The 20,248-nt window shown below is 34.6% G+C and overlaps 1 protein-coding gene across 1 annotated transcript in view; it reads left to right on the plus strand.

Annotated features, from left to right (window-relative positions):
• The window catches only part of LOC149792343 (serine-protein kinase ATM-like), a 360,810-nt gene that overhangs the window by 201,889 nt on the left and 138,673 nt on the right, over nt 1-20,248 (plus strand). The window contains exons 30-35 of the mRNA XM_089970917.1: nt 4,566-4,643; nt 6,499-6,657; nt 12,001-12,136; nt 13,453-13,711; nt 14,710-14,860; nt 15,329-15,517. Coding sequence (XP_089827043.1) covers nt 4,566-4,643; nt 6,499-6,657; nt 12,001-12,136; nt 13,453-13,711; nt 14,710-14,860; nt 15,329-15,517 — 972 coding nt within the window. The remainder of the gene's footprint in view (nt 1-4,565; nt 4,644-6,498; nt 6,658-12,000; nt 12,137-13,452; nt 13,712-14,709; nt 14,861-15,328; nt 15,518-20,248) is intronic.

Genomic DNA, 20,248 nt, shown 5'->3' on the forward strand with positions numbered 1-20,248 from the left:
TTTAATCACTTGTGCATTGACATTGCACATAAATTACAAATTCAGTAATTCCTTGACATTTTGTGAAAAAGAATAAAAATCCTTGTTAACACATTTACCCCTAGCGACGACTTAACGGGGCAGGAGGTAGTAGCCTACTGCCAAGGTCTGTAGCATCATACCCTAAAGTAGGTGGTATTATAGAAAGGTAGACAGATGTAGCTCTACAATGATACCATATAATCTGGAATATCTAGCTGCACTACAAAATACAGGATTAAAAAAACTTATTTTTTGGACCTGACTTTTTTCTACCCAAAATTTGCCTGTGGTTGGAATCTGATTTTGTGTCTGGAGTTTAGACTTTTTGGTCTCAGATCTAAGGCAAACCAGTATGAACTGCAAACAGACAGATGAGCCTTTGCAAAAAGCAGGATAAGATGTGCATTTGGAATGAAGAGTGGTCTCAATACAAAAATAATGGCTCCATTTAGCAAAAAAAAAATAACTCCAACTTTTACCCTTCTGCTCATGAGCGAGTCAAATAGCCAATGAAAAACGATGTTTCTAACACAACTAGGCAGTATGTTATTGAAAGATCACCGGGGATTTAGTGTTTTCAGGATCTATTCAGAAATAGCTTTCAAAATGTGTTTCCTACTCGATTTTCAGGCGAAAATAACAAAAATCTCCAGGGGTTAATGTGTTAAGAGTCAAAAGTGCTTAGGCTAGTTAGATACTAGTTTTGCACTGTTCATAATCAGTTTATTATATATATATATATATATATATATATATATATATATATATATATATATATATATATATATATATATATATATATATATTATTAAGTGTTTAGGCTCGAATAAACAGTAACACAGAAAGAGTGAAAACAACAAGCTTTTTAAAATTTTACAAATAATTTATTTTCCTGGATGATGATGATGTATGCTGTAGTCAGTACTGTGCTTATCTACATTTCCTTGTAGAAATACAAATAATGGCACTCCGGTATTGGAAATCCAAATTAAACTTGTGAAAAACAATGTCTTTCCAAAATCTGTGTGAGCACTCTTAAAATATTTCCAGAGAATAAAGAATTAATCCTTTTGAAATCCAAATGATCTGAAGATAATTGACTCAAAATCTGGCAACAACAAAGAAAACAACTTGATACCAAGTGTAAAATCCTGAAAACTGAGAGATCTCTCTCTACACATCTCTATTAAAACTAACAAATACGTAGTTATGGAAAAACCAGAATTGCAAAATCGAAGGGGGGGGAGTCATGTGATCATGTTTATATCACATACAAAGAATATGGCCTTGATTAGAACAATAATTTTCTCTAAATAAAAAAAGTTGTTTACATCTTAAACCATGTAGGCCCATCATGACCTTGGAAACAACCAATCATTTTAAAATAAAATAGAACTTTGTTTACTAATTTTGAATCAGGGTCAGAATTTAGATGAGCACCTGGTGTTTATGAAAAGAATGATTCAGGTCAACCAATTTTCTGAGAAAAAAAAATATCTCCAGTGAATAAATTTACATTACAATAGCATGTAAGATAAATAAAATTTTAAAACTGACAAACAATTAAATTAAAGTATATATTATATTAAATCAGAAATACATAACTATATACAGTGTGACCCAGCTATAACACGTTAGTTGGGAGCCAGAAAACCTGACCGCGTTATATACCGAACCATGTTATATCCAACCAAGTCAGTCAGCTGAAGAAAATGTACCCCTGACACACACACACAAAAATGGGGGGAGGGTAATAAATGTGGGCGGTAAAATATGTGCTTCGTCGGCACAGTTACCATCTTGAATTGATGCATATTAAATGAGAAATACACCTGTAGTGAAAACAGAAGACAATATAATAGTTTACTTTATTTAGAGACCCATGAATTGGTACATATATGTGAATCCTGTTTATATATAAATGTCTAATGTATAGCATGAATAGAGTATTAACACCATGTACTCACCTGCAAACCTCTCATATACATTGAATCCACAATACAAGTAATTCCATCGAAAATATGTACATACAGCTTTAAAATATTAATTAATTTTGTAACAGGTCATATTGGTCTGAATTCAGTGGAAAAACATAGCAAAATTACGTAACGAATGACGAAGCACATTTACTTTAAAGTACGTTCCAAGTCGGTAAAAGTTAGCCTGTGTTTTAAGCCGCCGTTGGCATAAACGTTTTCCCTACAAAAAGCAAACTTTCGCAGCACAGTTAATGTGTTCCAGTCACGTTGGAAAATGCAAAAATCCATCAGATTCCATCACTTTTATTTAAGTTTGGTACTGACTTCCTTTGAAGAAAGGTTCTTTGCTATTATTGAAAGATTGTAATCGGCTTTCTTTGATGAAGGGTGCATGCGCTATTAAAGTCACCGCTAAAGGATAGCTTTGGAGAACAAAACGAATGCCCATTTTTTATTGTGGCGGCAACATCAAATAATTGTAGTGCATGATTGAGTGGTATTTTTTACATTTGCTGAGTACGTTTTCATAACAGTCAGTGCTTCAAAGGTAATCTGTTTCCTTTGAAATTTCGGCAAACTATTTTATCTGGGTACATTTTTAAAAAGGAATTGGCCGTTTTTTTAGACTATTCTAGTTACTGTCCCTTCAAGCCTACTGAATAAACCATTAGGTAAGATGTATTTTTTTATTATTTTTTTTTTACATTTGTGGTAGCAGCGTGATGCTGCCTTCCACGCATGCATGCGTCTGAAAAAAAATTAACAAAGGGACAACGGACAATAGAGATGCAGGTGTTCTGATGACAGTGATTATTACAGAAAACGTGAGCTTTCTGAAGGATTTAATTCTGAGTGAAACAAAGAGGAATTTTACTTACCATCCACATACAAATGTCAGTCTTTGTAAATATATTAATTACTAGCGAGCGGCCGAAAACCCGATGAAAGATAGATTACAAGACAATGCCTCGTCCGGTTGATCTCTGTTACCAGAAATGTCAACAACAAAAAAGCAGATATTTCACAACATACAGAACTCATGCAAGATGTCAGGATAAGCGGATTATGATATAACAATGCACTGTGTAGATGGTTTGTCAGTATGGACAAAGAATTTGTTTATGTAACAATAGACAAATTTCAGTGCATTTTATATCCAGTTTGCGGCTTCCTTTCATGGGGCCTCTGAATTTCTGCACTCCAAACCAATGGTTGTATATAAAAGTTTAAACAGCCAACAATGTCGCCAACAAATAAAAAAGCCACATGGTATGTTTTGCAGCCAATAAGGAAAAACAATCCAAGTTTCCGACATTGGTGAAGACCTACGCGATCCCAGAATAAACTTTTTATGCGTTTTTTCTTCTTACTTTTAAGAAGGAAAAAAAAATACTTTTTTGTGTACAAGAAAAATACTATTTCATGTACGAGAAAAATACATATAAAATATCAGGAGCCATCGTCTTGTATTATTCATACTCAATCTCTTCTCCAAAATGATAAGCAACTTTTTACGTTTTTTTCTTACTTTTTAAGACTTTTTTTTGTGCACAATAAAACTACATGTATATAAAATTTTTGGAGCCATGCCACATCTGCATTATATCCAAATTTGCGTTATAACGGAGAGCGCTATAGCAGGGTCACACTGTTTTTATTTATATATATGTATGTATGTATGTATGTATGTATGTATGTGTGTGAAAAACTGACTATGAACAGTGCAAAACTAGTATCTAACTAGCCTAATGAAGGTAAGTTAAATGTTAAATGTAATTATGAATTGATGACTTTTGCACCTGTACATTTTAAAGGGATTCAACACTGACCTGTACATTTCATTTTATGGGGATTGTGGATTGTTTAGATGGCAAACTATGTTTAAAAAGGTTAGCAAAAAGTTAAATACTTACATTTCATAAGTATCAATCCTTAAAGGCAAGGATAGTGGGGATTGCATTATAGCATTGTGATACAAACACAATTAATTCATGCATTTTGTATAGAACTGATTACTTATTGCATTTATACTACTATGTGCGATTGCTCTTTGCTGTAGATCACACATTGTTCTTACCGAGGTGAAAACGTTGATGGTTCCCAGAATTTAGGAATTTGATCCTCAACATCACAACTTATAATGATTGAACTACATAGGATCAGTGCTTTCAAGTCTGGTCCAGCTGCAGACATCGTAGACCTTGATCTGCCATCGCATAATGTGCCAGCTGATCAGGGGCTAATTTTTTTCTTCTAATAATTACTTCAAAGAAAAAGCAGGCTTCAATCTGTTGGTGCATTATGTGATGGCAGAAATTTACAGCTGGATCTGACTAGTACACAAGTGTATGTATGTATGTGTGTGTGTTGTATGTGTGTGTGTATATATAATGTTTAGAAAGACCCCCATATCATTGTTTTTCTATGCCAAGAATGTACAAAGTGTATATAATTTACTAGAATTTATTGTTACATTAACTTAGTATGTTGTTGGGTTTTTTTTGTCTCTTCAGGAACTAACCTCTGCTTGCTGTATTTTCATCTCACTTATTATTTTCCAAATAGGAGCTCAGTAAATACCTGCCCCAGTTGATTAGCAACCTGATACCTGTAGCAGAGAGGATGGGAGGTGAAGGTGAAAAAGTGAGTTTATCAACATATAATTCCAACAGTTTTAAATTGACTAAATTTTCTACAATATGATTGGATATAAATGGACATGTGATAATTCTCTGGATTTTTTGGCACATCAGTAAATAAGAGGACAACTTTCAGTTCCCAGTGAGTTGCACCATAATGAAAACAACAAATCCCAAACCCTGGTGACTTCAGATCAAAATTTACAACACCAGATTAAATTGCCAATTAGAAGTTCGAAGTGTAATGTCACAGTACATAATGACTCCAGCACTCACCTCTGTAGCCAAACAAACTATATGGCATGCTTTATGAGCCACTCAGCAGTCATAAATTACTGCATTTAAAAAAAAAAAGTTTGATTCTAAGGGTCTAAGACACTTATGAGCACATGAAAGAATCCAAATTAAAAGGAAAATAGATCTTTAATTGCAGTGAAGGTGTCATTATTACCCAAGATAGTGTTTTGATTGTAGTGAAGGTGGCATTATTACCCAGTATGGTGTTTTGATTGTAGTGAATATTATTATTACTCAGTATGGTGTTTTGATTGCAGTGAAGGTGTTATTACCCAAGATGGTGTTTTGATTGTAGTGAATAGGTATTATTACCCAGTATGGTGTTTTGATTGCAGTGAAGGTGTTATTACCCAAGATGTTGCTAAATCATGAGTGAAAAAAGTCTTGTAAAACTTTAAATCCATCAGTCGGTCAGTTGATCTATGATGGGGGTACATAGTTTACATTTATAGCAAACATTTTAATTGGTCCCTGCATTCTAGCTGTTGAATATTTTAACTGGTACCTGCATTCTAACCGTGAAATATTTGAATTGGTACCTGCATTCTTGCTGTTTAATATTTTAATTGGTACCTGCATTCTAGCTGTTTAATATTTTAACTGGTACCTGCATTCTAGCTGTTTAATATTTTTAACTGGTACCTGTATTCTACTGTTGAATATTTTAACTGGTACCTGCATTCTAGCTGTTGAATATTTTAACTGGTACCTGCATTCTAGCTGTCGAATATTTTAACTGGTACCTGCATTCTAGCTGTTGAATATTTTAACTGGTATCTGCATTCTAGCTGTTGAATATTTTAATTGGTACCTGCATTCTGGCTGTTGAATATTTTAACTGGTACCTGCATTCTAGCTGTTGAATATTTTAATTGGTACCTGCATTCTAGCTGTTGAATATTTTAACTGGTACCTGCAGTGTAGCTGTTGAATATTTTAATTGGTCCCTGCATTCTAGCTGTTGAATATTTTAACTGGTATCTGCATTCTAGCTGTTGAATATTTTAATTGGTACCTGCATTCTGGCTGTTGAATATTTTAACTGGTACCTGCATTCTAGCTGTTGAATATTTTAATTGGTACCTGCATTCTAGCTGTTGAATATTTTAACTGGTACCTGCAGTGTAGCTGTTGAATATTTTAACTGGTCCCTGCATTCTAGCTGTTGAATATTTTAACTGGTACCTGCATTCTAGCAGTTGAATATTTTAACTGGTACCTGCATTCTAGCTGTTGAATATTTTAATTAGTTCCTGCATTCTAGCTGTTGAATATTTTAATTGGTCCCAGCATTCTAGCTGTTGAATATTTCAATTGGTCCCTGCATTCTAGCTGTTGAATATTTTAACTGGTACCTGCATTCTAGCTGTTGAATATTTTAACTGGTACCTGCATTCTAGCTGTTGAATATTTTAATTTGTACATGTATTTTTGCTGTGGAATTGTATTGGTACCTGCATTCAAGTTGTGGAATATTTTAATTGGTACATACATTTTGGCTGTTACAAACTTTTCCTTGAGGCTATCTATGAAATTAAAGCACTACAATATTATTTATTTAGGCAAAGCTGTTGTTGCAGACACTTGTGGTGGAGAATGCAGCCATTCTGAAAGAATCCATTTCAGCATTGGATCCATTTCCAGACAAGCCATTGTTTGAAAGTTTCAGGACTGTCCACCAGAAGCTGAAATACACCAAGGGACCTTTTTCTCTGCAACAGGTATTACAGTGTCTTCTGTATGATTTTTTTTATTCAGTTTTATTTAATTTCTTTAATAGTAAAACTTTACAGAGCTCTTATATTAACCAACTTTGCCAAGATCAGTAATCCCATGATCTTCATATTCTTTTGCCACACTTTTGCCAAAATGATTATTGTTTAACCATTTTGGATAAATCACCTCTTTCATACGGTTACCTTGCATTAGTTCACTTGGGTTGTATGGGCCTTCGTCTATTATGTACATATCATTTATTGTCTGTTCACAGTTTTTTTATTTACACTTGCATTAAAAGCACTTAACTCATTGTATCTGTCCGATTACCCAAGATGGAATTGATTTCAGGCAAGTCTGACTTTAAAAGACCTTTATATCACTAAATGCTTAGATATATAAAAGAAGTTTTTTGTTGGATATTTCATGTGTACATGAGCACATGGGTGAAATTTATTTTTTCATATTGGTCTCATTTTGGTCTCCAAGCCCTCCTTTTCTTAAAATTTTGAAGTTGCCCAACTTTTTGCTAAGGTTTGTATGTCCATGTGCTGTTTAGGCTAGTCTGCTTTAGATCTAATTAGATGAATTTTGCAATTTGGGCATGAAATTAACTTCCAGAATTGGCAAGATTTTTTCTCCCCAAAATTATCTAGTCTCAAATAGCCATATTTTTACACAAGTGTTAAGTCTGTGTCATTTAGCATCATTGTAAAGCTACATCTTTCCTTTTTTCGTTATTTTCTCATGCTGCAGTCCATCACCTGCCAACTCTTAAGACTTTGCCACAAGTCTTATGAAAATGACCCTTAAAATACAGACTTAAGGATAAAAGGAAAAACTACAGAAATAGGATTGTTGTGGTAAAAACCAGATATCTGGCTTATCCCTGTTTGATTTGGATCCGGGTTAGCATTAGCTTTAGTGGAATTAGAGAACCAGTCAGTGGATCCCAGAGTGGCCAAGTGGCCTAAAGCGCTCTTCATTATGGATCATTGCCGTCTCACCTCTGTCTGCATTTGTTCGAGTCTCAGATTCGGCTAATGTGGGTATGTGGGAAAGCTTGCCAGTAGCTTCTCGTGGGTCGGTGGTTCTTTCCGGGGTTTTCCGGGGTTCTTCCTCCACCATTAATACTGGCCGCCATGTATAGCCTATCTTGTGCTAAAAAATGGCGTTAAACCCTACAACAACAACAACAACAAGAGAACCAGACTAACTTTATAGTAGTATCTCAGATGCTTTAAAATGCACATATTTTTACATGCAAAGTGTCTGCATGATCAAATTGTTGATTATAGATTTTTTTTTAAATGGCATCCAGCCACCAATACATGTTAAAGATGAAAGGAAAGTTTTAATACAGAAAAATAAAAACAAATATTCAGATTATTCTGAATAAAAGCTTTATTAGACATCATGTGTTGATTTGATTATGCTACATTGTGAGAATACGATTGCCATCATGTGAGATGAAGAAAATAATTACTAGAATTATGTCAAGTTGAGAGATGGCAACAAGTCATTGAACTGCATAGGGTTTGGAACTGATGTTTATGCAACTATACTAAGGTAAAAAGGGTGTAAGTGTACTTGACATACTTTTCAGTTGAACATAATGTTTACTATCAATGCATCAGTTTGGAATACCGAACTTTTTAAATATACGGTTTCCAACTTGAAAATAGCAGTACATGATATTTTGTTGCACCTTACTGAAAACTGGTCAAACTTGGGGGAAAAAATTCAGTTGCCTTACTGAGATGGTCTTGTTAGGGTTTCAGACTAAACGAGTTTATCAATTTACATGATTTTAAAGGGACCATTACCGCATCAAGGTCTTTTGGATTTGTTCAAGTTGTGCCAATTTTGCATCCAATAAAGTCATCATTACTAAAAATAAAAACAAAATCAAAGCAACTTCTCAAAAGCTGCTCAAGAGAATTTGACCAAAATTTGGTATGAATGTAAGGCTTTAAGATTTATTCATATGATACCAATCAGCCAGCAAGTTGTTGCTAAAGTAGAAAATCTTCTCAAAATCTACTCTGCAGAATGTGATCGCATTTGACAGAAATCATCGTTACAGGAAGGTCTTTCATTTTTGTAAAAATTTGCCGATCTACCATCAAAATATTATGGCTGCCATTAATTCAAACATTTGTGAATTTTTTATGCAAATCAAGGTAACTTAATGTGTTTTATAATTGATTTTTTTTAATAACTGGCATTTTTATGTTAATTGGAGAATTTCTCTTAACAAGTGTGTTAAAAAGGTGCTATCTGATCTAACATATTTTCTTTTATACATTATAGATTTAAGTGAAATCCAACCATATTATAATAATGCATAACATCATCCATCATAAAGAGCAAAATTTTGGGATAAAGTGTTCACCAGATGTTCACAGTAGTGCATGTATTCAATAAAGCAAATCATAATGAAATATTCTCCATTATCATACCAGACCTGCCAACTCTTACAATTTTGCTGCAAGACTTACGAAAATGACCCTTAAAGAACAGACTTACGGCATACTAGCAAAAACTATGGAGAAATGATCGTTGCCAAAAAAATCTGGATAATTGGTTAATCCATGTTTTATTTGGATCCGGGTTTCATCTGAGAATTAAAGAAAATAGTCAGGGAACCAGACTACCTTTACAGCAGCACCCCAGATGCTTCAAACTGTAACTAGTTGTTCATGTGACGCCTCTGCATGATCATACTGTTGATTATAGATTTTTTTTAAAAATGGAGTCAAGAAAACGATGTATGTTTAAGACAAAAGGGAAAATAAGATTCTAGAAAAGTGTTAATATTCAACACAGAAGAATAAAAACTAATATTCAGATTCTTGTGAATAAAAGCTGGAAAGGACACAGTTATGTTTATTGGATATCACATGCCAATTTGAGTACGTCTCGTGGCTGGAGATATGATTGCCGTCGTCATGTGAAATGGAAAAGAATTACGGGAGATATGATTGCCGTTGTCATGTGAAATGGAAAAGAATTATGTCAGGTTGAGAGAGATAGCAACAAGCTATTGAGCTGCATAGGGTTTTGAACTAGAGTTTGTGCAACTGTCCTAGTGGTAAATACAGTCTATGTGTACTTTACAAACTTTTACACCTTACTGAAAACTGGCCTTTCTGGAAAAAACATCAACTGCCTTACTGAGACTGACTTATCAGGGTTGGCAGGTCTGTCACATACATGCCCAACATTCTTTTTTTTCACAATAAATTGACAGTCTTGATCAGTACATCAAAAATTCATGATTCTGTATACATGAGCATTGCACTAGAGAAATCAAATCCCTTTAGAAATGAAAACAATCACAGAATCACTGCGGGCTTGATAAACTTGCGTATTTGATTTGATTGGTGAATTATTTATACCCAGTATAAGCAGATCTGTCAGCCCTTACTAGTTGATTGCAAGTTGATCCTTAAACGTTCGACTTATAGAATGATAGCAAAATAATGAAAAAAGTGTTATCACAGCAATCAAATCTGAATATTTGCTTTTCTAGGTTAGGTCTGCCCGCCAGATTTTCATAATAAATTCAGGGTAGTCGATCCAGACTATCTTTACAAGAATACCTTGGACACTTCAATCTGCCCATGTTTTTCATGTATGATCATGACTTTGTCTCTACATTATACTGTTAACTGGAAATGTCATCTAAGAAGCAAAATCGTGTTGAAGGCCAAAGAGACAATCAGCCTCATAAAAAATGCAAACAGCACAGAAGTCTAAACAGGCATATTCATATATTTGGTCATGCATGGGCAAAGAGCATGAAAGGCAACAATAACATTCTTTGGACATTATTTGTCAGATTGAATATTGCTCACATCTTGAAGTAAGCAAGAATCACACTGGCTGTGAGTCCAAAAAGAAGAAAAATGGTTTTTGCATATATGCATGAGTTTTGACAGTTATGAAACTTTATGCATGGCTTGCATTTGGGATGAGTAAGAAGTCTATTAATTTATGGGTCGAAAGGTCAAAGTTCAGCACTGACAGACAGAATAAAGTGGTTTCCACAAAGTAACATTAGTTCTGCACCAGAGACCTGGACCAAACTTTATGGATGGCTTGCACCTGGGGTAAGGAAGATTGATTTTGAAGTCAAGGTCAAGGTCTCTAAGACAAAAACAAAATAGTTTCCAGACAATAAAATTAATTCTTCTTTTTGATCATGGAAAAATGGTTTCTGCTATAAAAAAAATCAAGTTTTCAACCAAAACCTTGACCAAAATGTGTGGATGACTTGAATGTTTGTTAAGAAGCCTGTTGATCTTGGTATGAAACCATAAAATTAACATCAATGTGATTAAAAGTGAAAAAATTGTTTCTGCATTTAAGTTGAGTTTGTATTTTATACCGGGACTAAATTATGTGGATGGCTTGCATTTTTAATATTATTTATTGTGATATTATTTAATTTGTGGTCAAATGGGTCAAGGATCATCATGACACAAGTTATGCAAAATAATGTGAATATGAATATTCTAATGTGAATAGCAGCATATAAATTCTGTGATGTAAAGACTGGACATGGTTGTTTTAAGTCTACTAGGAAACTAATGGTTTCTATACAGTAACTCGAGTTCAGTCCCTTATATCTTGACCAAAAGTCCAGATCACTGCGACCCATTCATCCATAATCTCCTGAGTAAACCATGTCATACTAGTTTCTACAAACATGGTGTAGATTTTTATTATGTCTTTCACAGTAATTCTTGTTTTTAGAATAGTGAGGTGTCCAAATAAAATTGGAATGATGGTATACCAGTGTCATCATTATCCATTGCCAAACTTAGCACACATTGAAATTCATTAGATTACAATAAGCACATATTGCTAGTTTTATCTAATGCAATACCACAAACAAATTATACTAGACTGTGTGTAAAATGCTTTTCAGATGAATATAAGACTGGCTTTCAACTAATGTTTGGTAGGAAGCTTGATAATTGTTTTAGATCCCTCAGCATCAGCTTTTTATTTTTTAATTATATTCAAATACTCATAAATAGTAATTATTTTGCACATTTATATTTTCTACATTGGAAACAAAATTTATGTACGAAAAAATGTATAAGGTGTGGCAAGTTTGAATGCTGATTGTTGGAACAATCCCACTTTTGTTTCCAAACAGTAACTCCCTCAGTTATCATATCAATTGAATGTGCTACTTTAAATTAATTCAATCTCAGTAGAATTGTATTATTAGCCTTCTAAGTCTTCATTGCATTGAGATATTGTGACCAAGTCTTGTACCTTTATATTTTGTATCAACATAAGTCATTTTAACAATAGTATCTTTTTTTCTGTAGGAAATAGATCATTTTCTGAAACTGGGACACCAGTACGGCTCATCAGCTGAGTACAGACTGGAGGGCCTGAAATTTCTAAATGGACAGTTGTCTTCCAGACCTCAGGAACTTTTACAGCTAGTCCAGGAATGTGAGGGTATCAACAAATGCTTATTACTGGAAATTATGTGATGATTTTAAATTATAAAGGCATAGTGCTTATAATAAGATGGATTATGTAAAAAAAACAACATAAAAAACAACTTATTGCTGGCGTAAACTTTGACAGTGGTGCATAATTTTGTATAAAACTACTAAAAGTTTTGTCAATAACAACTAAGATTGTGACAGAAACTTTCTCATAGGCATAACCATAGAAATTGGATTTGATGTTATTGATGGTCAGTGACAGCAGTTCACCTGATGGCTCTTTGTGTGGCTATTATCCTCTTCATTTATAAAAGCCCTAAAGTATAAACATTTTTCAGTTCCTACCAGTTGCCAGAAAATGCATCAGGGAATAGTAATCTGTCTTGCCTCAATATGTGGTATTTATTGCTTGATCTTCTTTAACAGAGCATCATAGCACCCCATCATGATACGGCATCTTCTTGGAAAATGTGAATGGACACTGGATTTGTTAATTCTGTTGTAAACATAAAAGGACTATCGGGTCTATTTGTAGACTCCTCTCCTGCTACATGCATTTAATTGCCTACCATAAGGTGGAGTGTAATATATCATGATGTTATCCAACCATCAAGTTCAGTTGTTCTCTGTTTTGTTTCTGCATAATGATTTTAATTCTTCACTTTCTGCAGCTACCAAACTTTTCTTGCACTTGGGGTTAGGAAGAAACCTATTTTAAGGTCAAAGGTCAAGGTCATTTTGACTGTCAGACAACATAACATTAGTTCTATGTCAGAGGCCTGGATCAAAGTTTGTGGATGGCTTGCACTTATGGTAAGAATGAGGCTTATTGATTTTTGGGGCACAAGGTCCAAAGTCAAGATTACTGACTGAAAAAAGAACTATAATTTTTGGCATAATAACTTCAGTTCTAGAGCACATACCTTGACCAAAGTATTGCATAGGCTGTGGAAGAGCCCTGTTAATGTTACAACAGTACTTGAACACAGATCACATCAAACATTGTATAATAATGAATTAAAGCAATTATAATGAATTAAAGCAATAATTCTTATAAAAAAAACATTTACTTTTTCATATCAGAAAAACAATATCAATACAATTTTAATTTTTAAAAAGAGGGGTATTTAATAAATATATTAATATGCTTGCACTGTTGGATGTTTGGATCTTGCCTTATGTACATGGGATTTGAAAGCTGACCCTGTTGTACTTATGTCTAGCCAACAGTACAACACTACAAGCAGTGTGTGCAAGCAGGATGAAATTCTTGAGTTATAATTGCATATTTGTACAAAAATAAATAGAAACTTTACTTTGTAGAGACCCTGTCCAACAGCCTATTGTGTAGACTGGTTTGTGAACTTGTAGAGATGGCTACAAGCAAAAACCATTCTGTAGCCATGGCAGCAGCAGAATGTTTGGGAGCCATAGGACCAGTCAGCCTCAATACATTATCTCTACCACAGCAAGTTTCATCCTCTAACCTAGATCTAGCTCTGAAAGCCTTTGAGGATTCACCCAATGAACAGAAATATTGCAGAATATTCCACTGTCTGAATGACTGTCTGGTGGATGAAAGGTAGGGAAGATCAGATACCTATCATGCAATCAACAGACAACATCATTGTTTTTAAATATCAGCATGATAACGTATGATTAACACAATAAATTATGACAATAAAACAAGATATTGTATTAAGAATCTACTGTCAGCATTATATTGTGTATTCAAACTGAGTGAAATCTGCACAGTTACCGCTGTCATCGGCAACATTCATTGGCAACCTCATTTTTCTTTGGGCCACTTAAGTTACTGCTGAAGAAATTGTACTTAAGGGTTATCAAAGCTTAACAATTGGGGAGTTTCACAGCTCTGCTGTAACCTCAGATTGTTAAAAAAAACGTTCATTTATTGCTGAATTGGTCACCTAGAGAATGAAATCCATCAGGAGCAGAAAAACATTTCACTTAGGCCAGACATATTTGTTTTATGAATAAATATGGTAACTTGACCTAGGCATTTTTCTTTTGTTGTTTAATTTTTTTTTAAAGAAATGCTTTAGCAGGTTGAGTGATGACAATACCTTAAAATTATATGGTTTTACTAAAAGATAATATCTGAAGGATGAACTTTCCCTTCTATTATTTTATTTTCCATTTGGAAGTGACAGAAAATCTCTTTGGAATTCAAATAAATAAGACCCCCAAAACACAGAGCCAGCTAGCATGGAATAATGATTGGATAGTTGGCTATTTTCAGACATTCTTTTCTTGCATACGTGGTTTTATTATTGTTTAATTGTTCATATTTCTTTGGAAAGAAATTAAGGGAATTTAAAAAAAGCAAAAGAAAACAGCACAGCAAATGCATTTACTGAGAACATATTAAATATTACTAAATGATTGAATCACATCTGACTGTTCATAAAATGACATTTATTCTGTGTTACAAAGCATTGTCATGTAAACAGAGTTACATATTAATGTTAAATTTAACAGTAGTAGACATTTTTCTATTAGATTTGTTGTATTCTACATACTTGGACTGAATGATTATTCTCTTGCACATAACTTTAGTGTGGAGACAGTGAAATGTGCAAGTCTGGTTGTGAAAGGAATGCTAGCTACCAAAACAGGAGCCAACTTCTTTTCCATGTACAAAACAAAATTAGCTGACACAGAGTTTCTTTTCCATTACCTGCACCCATTTCGAGCATCCAAGAAAAAGGTAAAGGAGAATGTAGGACTTAGCTTTCAGAATTCATTTTCGTTCCACCTTCCTACCTGGTAGGAAGTCTTTATCTTCTTAGTTTTAATTTGGCAATTCTTTATATTTACATGTAAAATTTGTTGGCCTTCACTTTTAATCAGCACCATGTAGAATTATTGTGTTAATATGACATTAAAACTTGAAACTATAGCTTCATTATTTACAAACTGACGTGAGACATGAAATGATCACACCTTGCTCATCCAGTGAACTAAAGCCAAAATTAAACAGAATTTTTGATGAATGTTTTTATTAAAATAACCTGGCATGTTGGGACTGTTCATTTTTGGCATGTATTCTGCATAGGTTCACCTCCTTGCTACACATCATTTGATTAAAAAATATTTGTTTAGACCCAGTGAAAATGACCTCTTTGATGCTTTAGTAACTCATTCTTTCAAACAGAATGTTACTTTTACCATTAAGCTCCCAGTGAAGCAGAGAGGGACAAGTAATTGGGCAGAGTTCTGTGCTGCAGTGGACAAAGAAGCTGTATGGAGCCCCAAGCACTTGGATCACCAATGCTGGATTAAGAACCTCACTACAGCTCTCATTGATAGTGGGGCTGTTCAAGATGAATTACTGGCTGAGCTGGGACCAATGTGCAGTATAAAGGTATCATTTGTTGGTGTGTGAACCATTATAGACAGGCTCTGGTCCATTATGCATTGTTCCCCACTTCCTGTCTTTAAAAGTATTTACCTGACACAGTCTAGCTGGGGATTATTTTATCCCATCAATACTTATAAATTTCTAACAATTTAAATGCTACCTACACCTCTCCATCAATAACTCGCGCACATTGGGGTCCACAAAAATAGACCGCACTATAAGTGAGGTGCGAGTTACCAAGGGACCTCCAAAAATTGAAAAAAATTGCTTTGACATCGATAAAACCGTATCGGGGGAACATCGTTATGGAACTGGGCTGTTTAATGACTGAATCCTCATTTTACAATCATGTCGATAATAATTTTTAATAATGCGCTTTTTCTAATGAAGTTGTTTGTTAATCTGTTTAAATAACATTTTTTTTCTCAAAATATCCAACATGAAAGATTGTTCCAACTGGTTTGAACAACCATCACATGTACTCAAAAAGTCTGTGTATTATGTCACTGCTTTTTGTTTTCTTGATGAGTGTGGTTCCCGTAGTGGTGTTTAATAGTATCTTGCCAAAGCAGTAGTCCATAATTTGGGAACTAGACTAACTGCTGGTACACCACCAAACAAGATTTCTTTTTTTTTCAAAAACACATGACATTTTTTCATGACACGTCTACTTTGAAACTCAATTTTTTATTGTTCAGTTAGTACAATGTTAATGTCGTGATTTCAGTGGAAGTAATAATGAAATTTCTTATCATCGCTGAGGATATCTCTAAATGCCAGTTCAAGAATTCTCTGAAACTCACTTGCACACAGTGGTCCGTATCTGTGAAATCAAGCTCTATATTTTATGATATATTCATTTCGCTTGGCTGCCTTGTTATCTCAGATAAGAGTTATGAAAGAGTCGGTTAATTTAAGGTAGTCTCTGTTACATACACAATAATGTTTATTACAGTGTTCGATTGATGAAATGAAGTGAGCTCACCTGACATATGACTTAGGCCACTAGATTTTAAGTTAGTCTGATTTTTGTGCCTTTTAACTTTTCTTTTATTCCACCTCCTTTTCTTATTATTCAAAAGACATAATTAACGTGATAATACAAAGGAGGCCAGCTTTTAATTCAGTGCAACAATACAACAAATACTTTCGCAAGTCAGTTATCAAAACATGGTCGGCACTTAATTAGGTTCTCAGAGAAATGCTAGCGGACATAGCTGTTATGGTAGATTGATGCATTTACGTTTAATTACAAGAGGACACATTGCATTTATGACGATTACACTTAAAAGGAACTAAAAGATGGAACTTGAACACAAATTTCAATTGATAATTTTTTCAATTTAATTTGTATTTATTTATTAAAGTACTGCCTCCACTTGGCGTAAGTGACATTTTCATTGATCAAAATTTTCTTACAGATCGTTAATTGTGGTGTACTAGGAATGTCGTTTGGAAAGAAAATGTAAAAAATTGTATGCACTATTTTTAAGTTTGATATTTCATAGTGTTGATTAAAATCTCCAGGTACTATCTACCATTTTCAATGATAAAACGAGCGATACATCAGAGTTTTCGTTATCAATTTTGATTGCAATTTTCTTCAAGTTCAACAAATAGGGATAAATTTTTGGGGCATTTTCGGGTTTAAAAAATGGGATCCATGCCTGACACCGCATTATAAGCAGGTTCACGAGTTATCGAAGGAGTGGTGTAATTATGAACTTTACAAAAATGTAATAAACTTTAGACATTTTTCCACACTGTTTTACTTTGGAATGTGTGGCTTATAATTAAGAAAAAATGAACAAGTCTACTTACATTATGTTTTTATGAGCATCTTTTCATTGTAGTTTCATCCCCTTTATTTTAATGTTGCTAGTTATAGGCGTTAGTATCTTGCACTTTGTATGCAATATAGCTCTACCAACTTTTATTTTTACCTCTGCAACCATCCTCTTGCAGGTTAACTCCCCTTATTACCTACTTGGTTGCCACTGTTATACCAGGTTATGCCAGTTATTTTACCTTAGTTGGCATATTTTAAGATATATTCAGACAATCCAGTTAAATTCTATAAAAGGTACAAATTAAATTTAAGCGTCTACATTTCTTTTTCAGTGGTACACTAAGTCAAACTGATGTTTTATATGGTGCATACAAAATTTTGGTCAGATCCATTTGCATTTATTAATATTTTTTGCAATAATTGTACTATCTGGGGTTTTTTTTTTCTGCACATGTGATTTCAATCAGTTACATTTCACTGTAGGCCTTATACTAATCAACACTCATAAATTGTCTTGCAATTTACAATATATTTCATTTAATTTGTCCTGGCATACAATTCCTCTTTGGCATACTCATGTAAAAAGTCACATACAGATATATTTTCCCAACACATACCTTGTCTAGATAAAGTGCACAGACAAGATTTTATAGCATGACATCAAAGTTAATCAGAAACATTGTGTTGACTTTCTCCCTACTTTGTGCATCTGAGGATTTTTTCCCCACTTCTGTCAGGACTTAAACTGAGGTGAGTAAGCAAGAGGCACAAGATTTGCTCTTCATCTTTCGATGAAATATGTTATCTCAGCACAACCCTGTTAGGGAATGTACATGAGAAGGGGTGATTGTCACCAGAGAATTTGCAGTGTCTCCCCATTGTCAGACCAGAAAGCATGGGCAGTTGACACCATCAGTCTCCCTGATGTCAGACCAGACTGTATGGCAATTTGTTTCCCCATTGTCAGTCCAGAAGGCATGGGCAGTTGACACCATCAATCTCCCTGATGTCAGACCAGACTATGGGCAATTTGTCTCCCTGTTGTCAGACCAGAAGGCATGGGCAGTTGACACCATCAATCTCCCTGATGTCAGACCAGACTATGGGCAATTTGTCTCCCTGATGTCAGACCAGACTATGGGCAATTTTTTCCCCATTGTCAGACCAGAAGACATGGGCAGTTGACACCATCAGTCTCCCTGATGTCAGACCAAACTGTATGGACAATCTGTACCCCATTGTCAGACCAAAAGGCATGGGCAGTTGACACCATCAATCTCCCTGATCTCAGACCAGACTGTGGGCAATTTGTCTCCGTGTTAGACCAGAAGGCATGGGCAGTTTACACATTCAGTCTGAGGATCAACTTTACACTTTTGCATTCTCAGCTTTTAGAATAATCCTTTGGATTCATCACAAAGTCAGGACTTCCAAGTCACACCTCATTCTGATAACTCCCCTGGAAGAAATGTTGTTCAGCAATGGCATCAACCTGTTAGTCAATTATCTCAGGGTATTACTGCCAGGAGGTATCTTCAGCTGCAGCATAGAGGGGCCCTTGTGTGCAACACTCCAAATCTGCCACATTCATGTCTGGCTCATATCATATGATCTACGGTTGCCACTTAGGTTGAAAGGTATTCATCCCCCAAGGTTTACAGTGCCTTGTGGAGAATTATCTGTAATTGGTGCAGTAAGAAATGCATTGATCTTGTATATTGCCTTTGAATTGCAGTTGGAAATTTTCTTTCTTTTTTCTTCAAAAGTAAAAGATTACTTGGTATCTAGCATTCTGGCTTCCTCCCTTCACTTTCTGGTAATGTTAACTTTGTTCATTGGCAAACCACAGAGTAAGGGTACCATCTATCAGCACTTATAAGTCAACTCTAACTGGCCCCCCCCACACACACATACACACACCCTATTTTAGGCTACAAAAAGCCAATTTCTCTTTGACGTTTCTACAAGTCAGAGTGTATTTTGCATGTCAGATCTGTTGCCATCAAGTTAGATTTGTAATTTGGAAAAACAAACAAGCCTAACTGATAGATAAATATATAGGAAAAATTAATGACACAGTTATTGTTAAAAAGAACTATTGTATTCTTGAGTGGAGTATGTCACAAATAAATTGACAAATTAAATTTGTTATTAAATCCATTAAAATCCATAATGCTTGACATTTTAAATACTTTCATATGATAAATCAATGAATTCTTTTATAGGTCACATGCTGATATAAAAAGTTCAGAATGATCTGTTTCACAATATCCTGCAATGTGTTAATTCCACACATCTTACAAATAAACTTTTGTGATTCACGGTATCCTATAAATGTCACTGTCTCATATCATCTGGTACAAAGACCCAGAATTTATCATCTTGATAAGTTCAGACATCCTCCATCATCATCTTGTCATCGTTAAATATCCCCCAGCTCTGTTTTTCCTAGTTTTCACAGTCATATGTGGGTGCTTATGCAGAGGCTGAGCTTGGGCTCTTTAAGTTAAACTTTCATGATAAAGTGTATGAAATCTGTTAAAGACTGCAGCTGAACATGTGTCAATTGTCTGGCCAGATACTGTAATTCAAATAACCACTCTGTTATGACACTGTGCAAGTGTCAAACATGCAGCTCTATCAAAGAGTTTTCATGTGGGAAAATGAAGAGGGTGGTGCCGTTACTAGTAAATGAATTATAGTCGAGCATTCACTGGAAGAGTCCGAACTCTACTTGGCACTGAGGAGCAAGTATTAAACTTGCAGCTCATTCAAAAGGATTGTCAACTTGAAAACAAACTGAGTGCTGCCTTAACAAGCCAAGGGCTTATCCAGCCACATGCGCTGGCAGAAAACTTGGGAAATATCACTTTGGATCTAAATATAACTTGTGGAAAAGGAAATATGAATTAAATATGAAAACTTTTATTGCATCAAACACAGTG

The sequence above is a fragment of the Sinohyriopsis cumingii genome, chromosome 9 (genome assembly GCF_028554795.1).
Source record: "Sinohyriopsis cumingii isolate HCF-2022 chromosome 9, ASM2855479v2, whole genome shotgun sequence".
Classification (NCBI taxonomy): Eukaryota; Metazoa; Mollusca; class Bivalvia; order Unionida; family Unionidae; genus Sinohyriopsis; species Sinohyriopsis cumingii.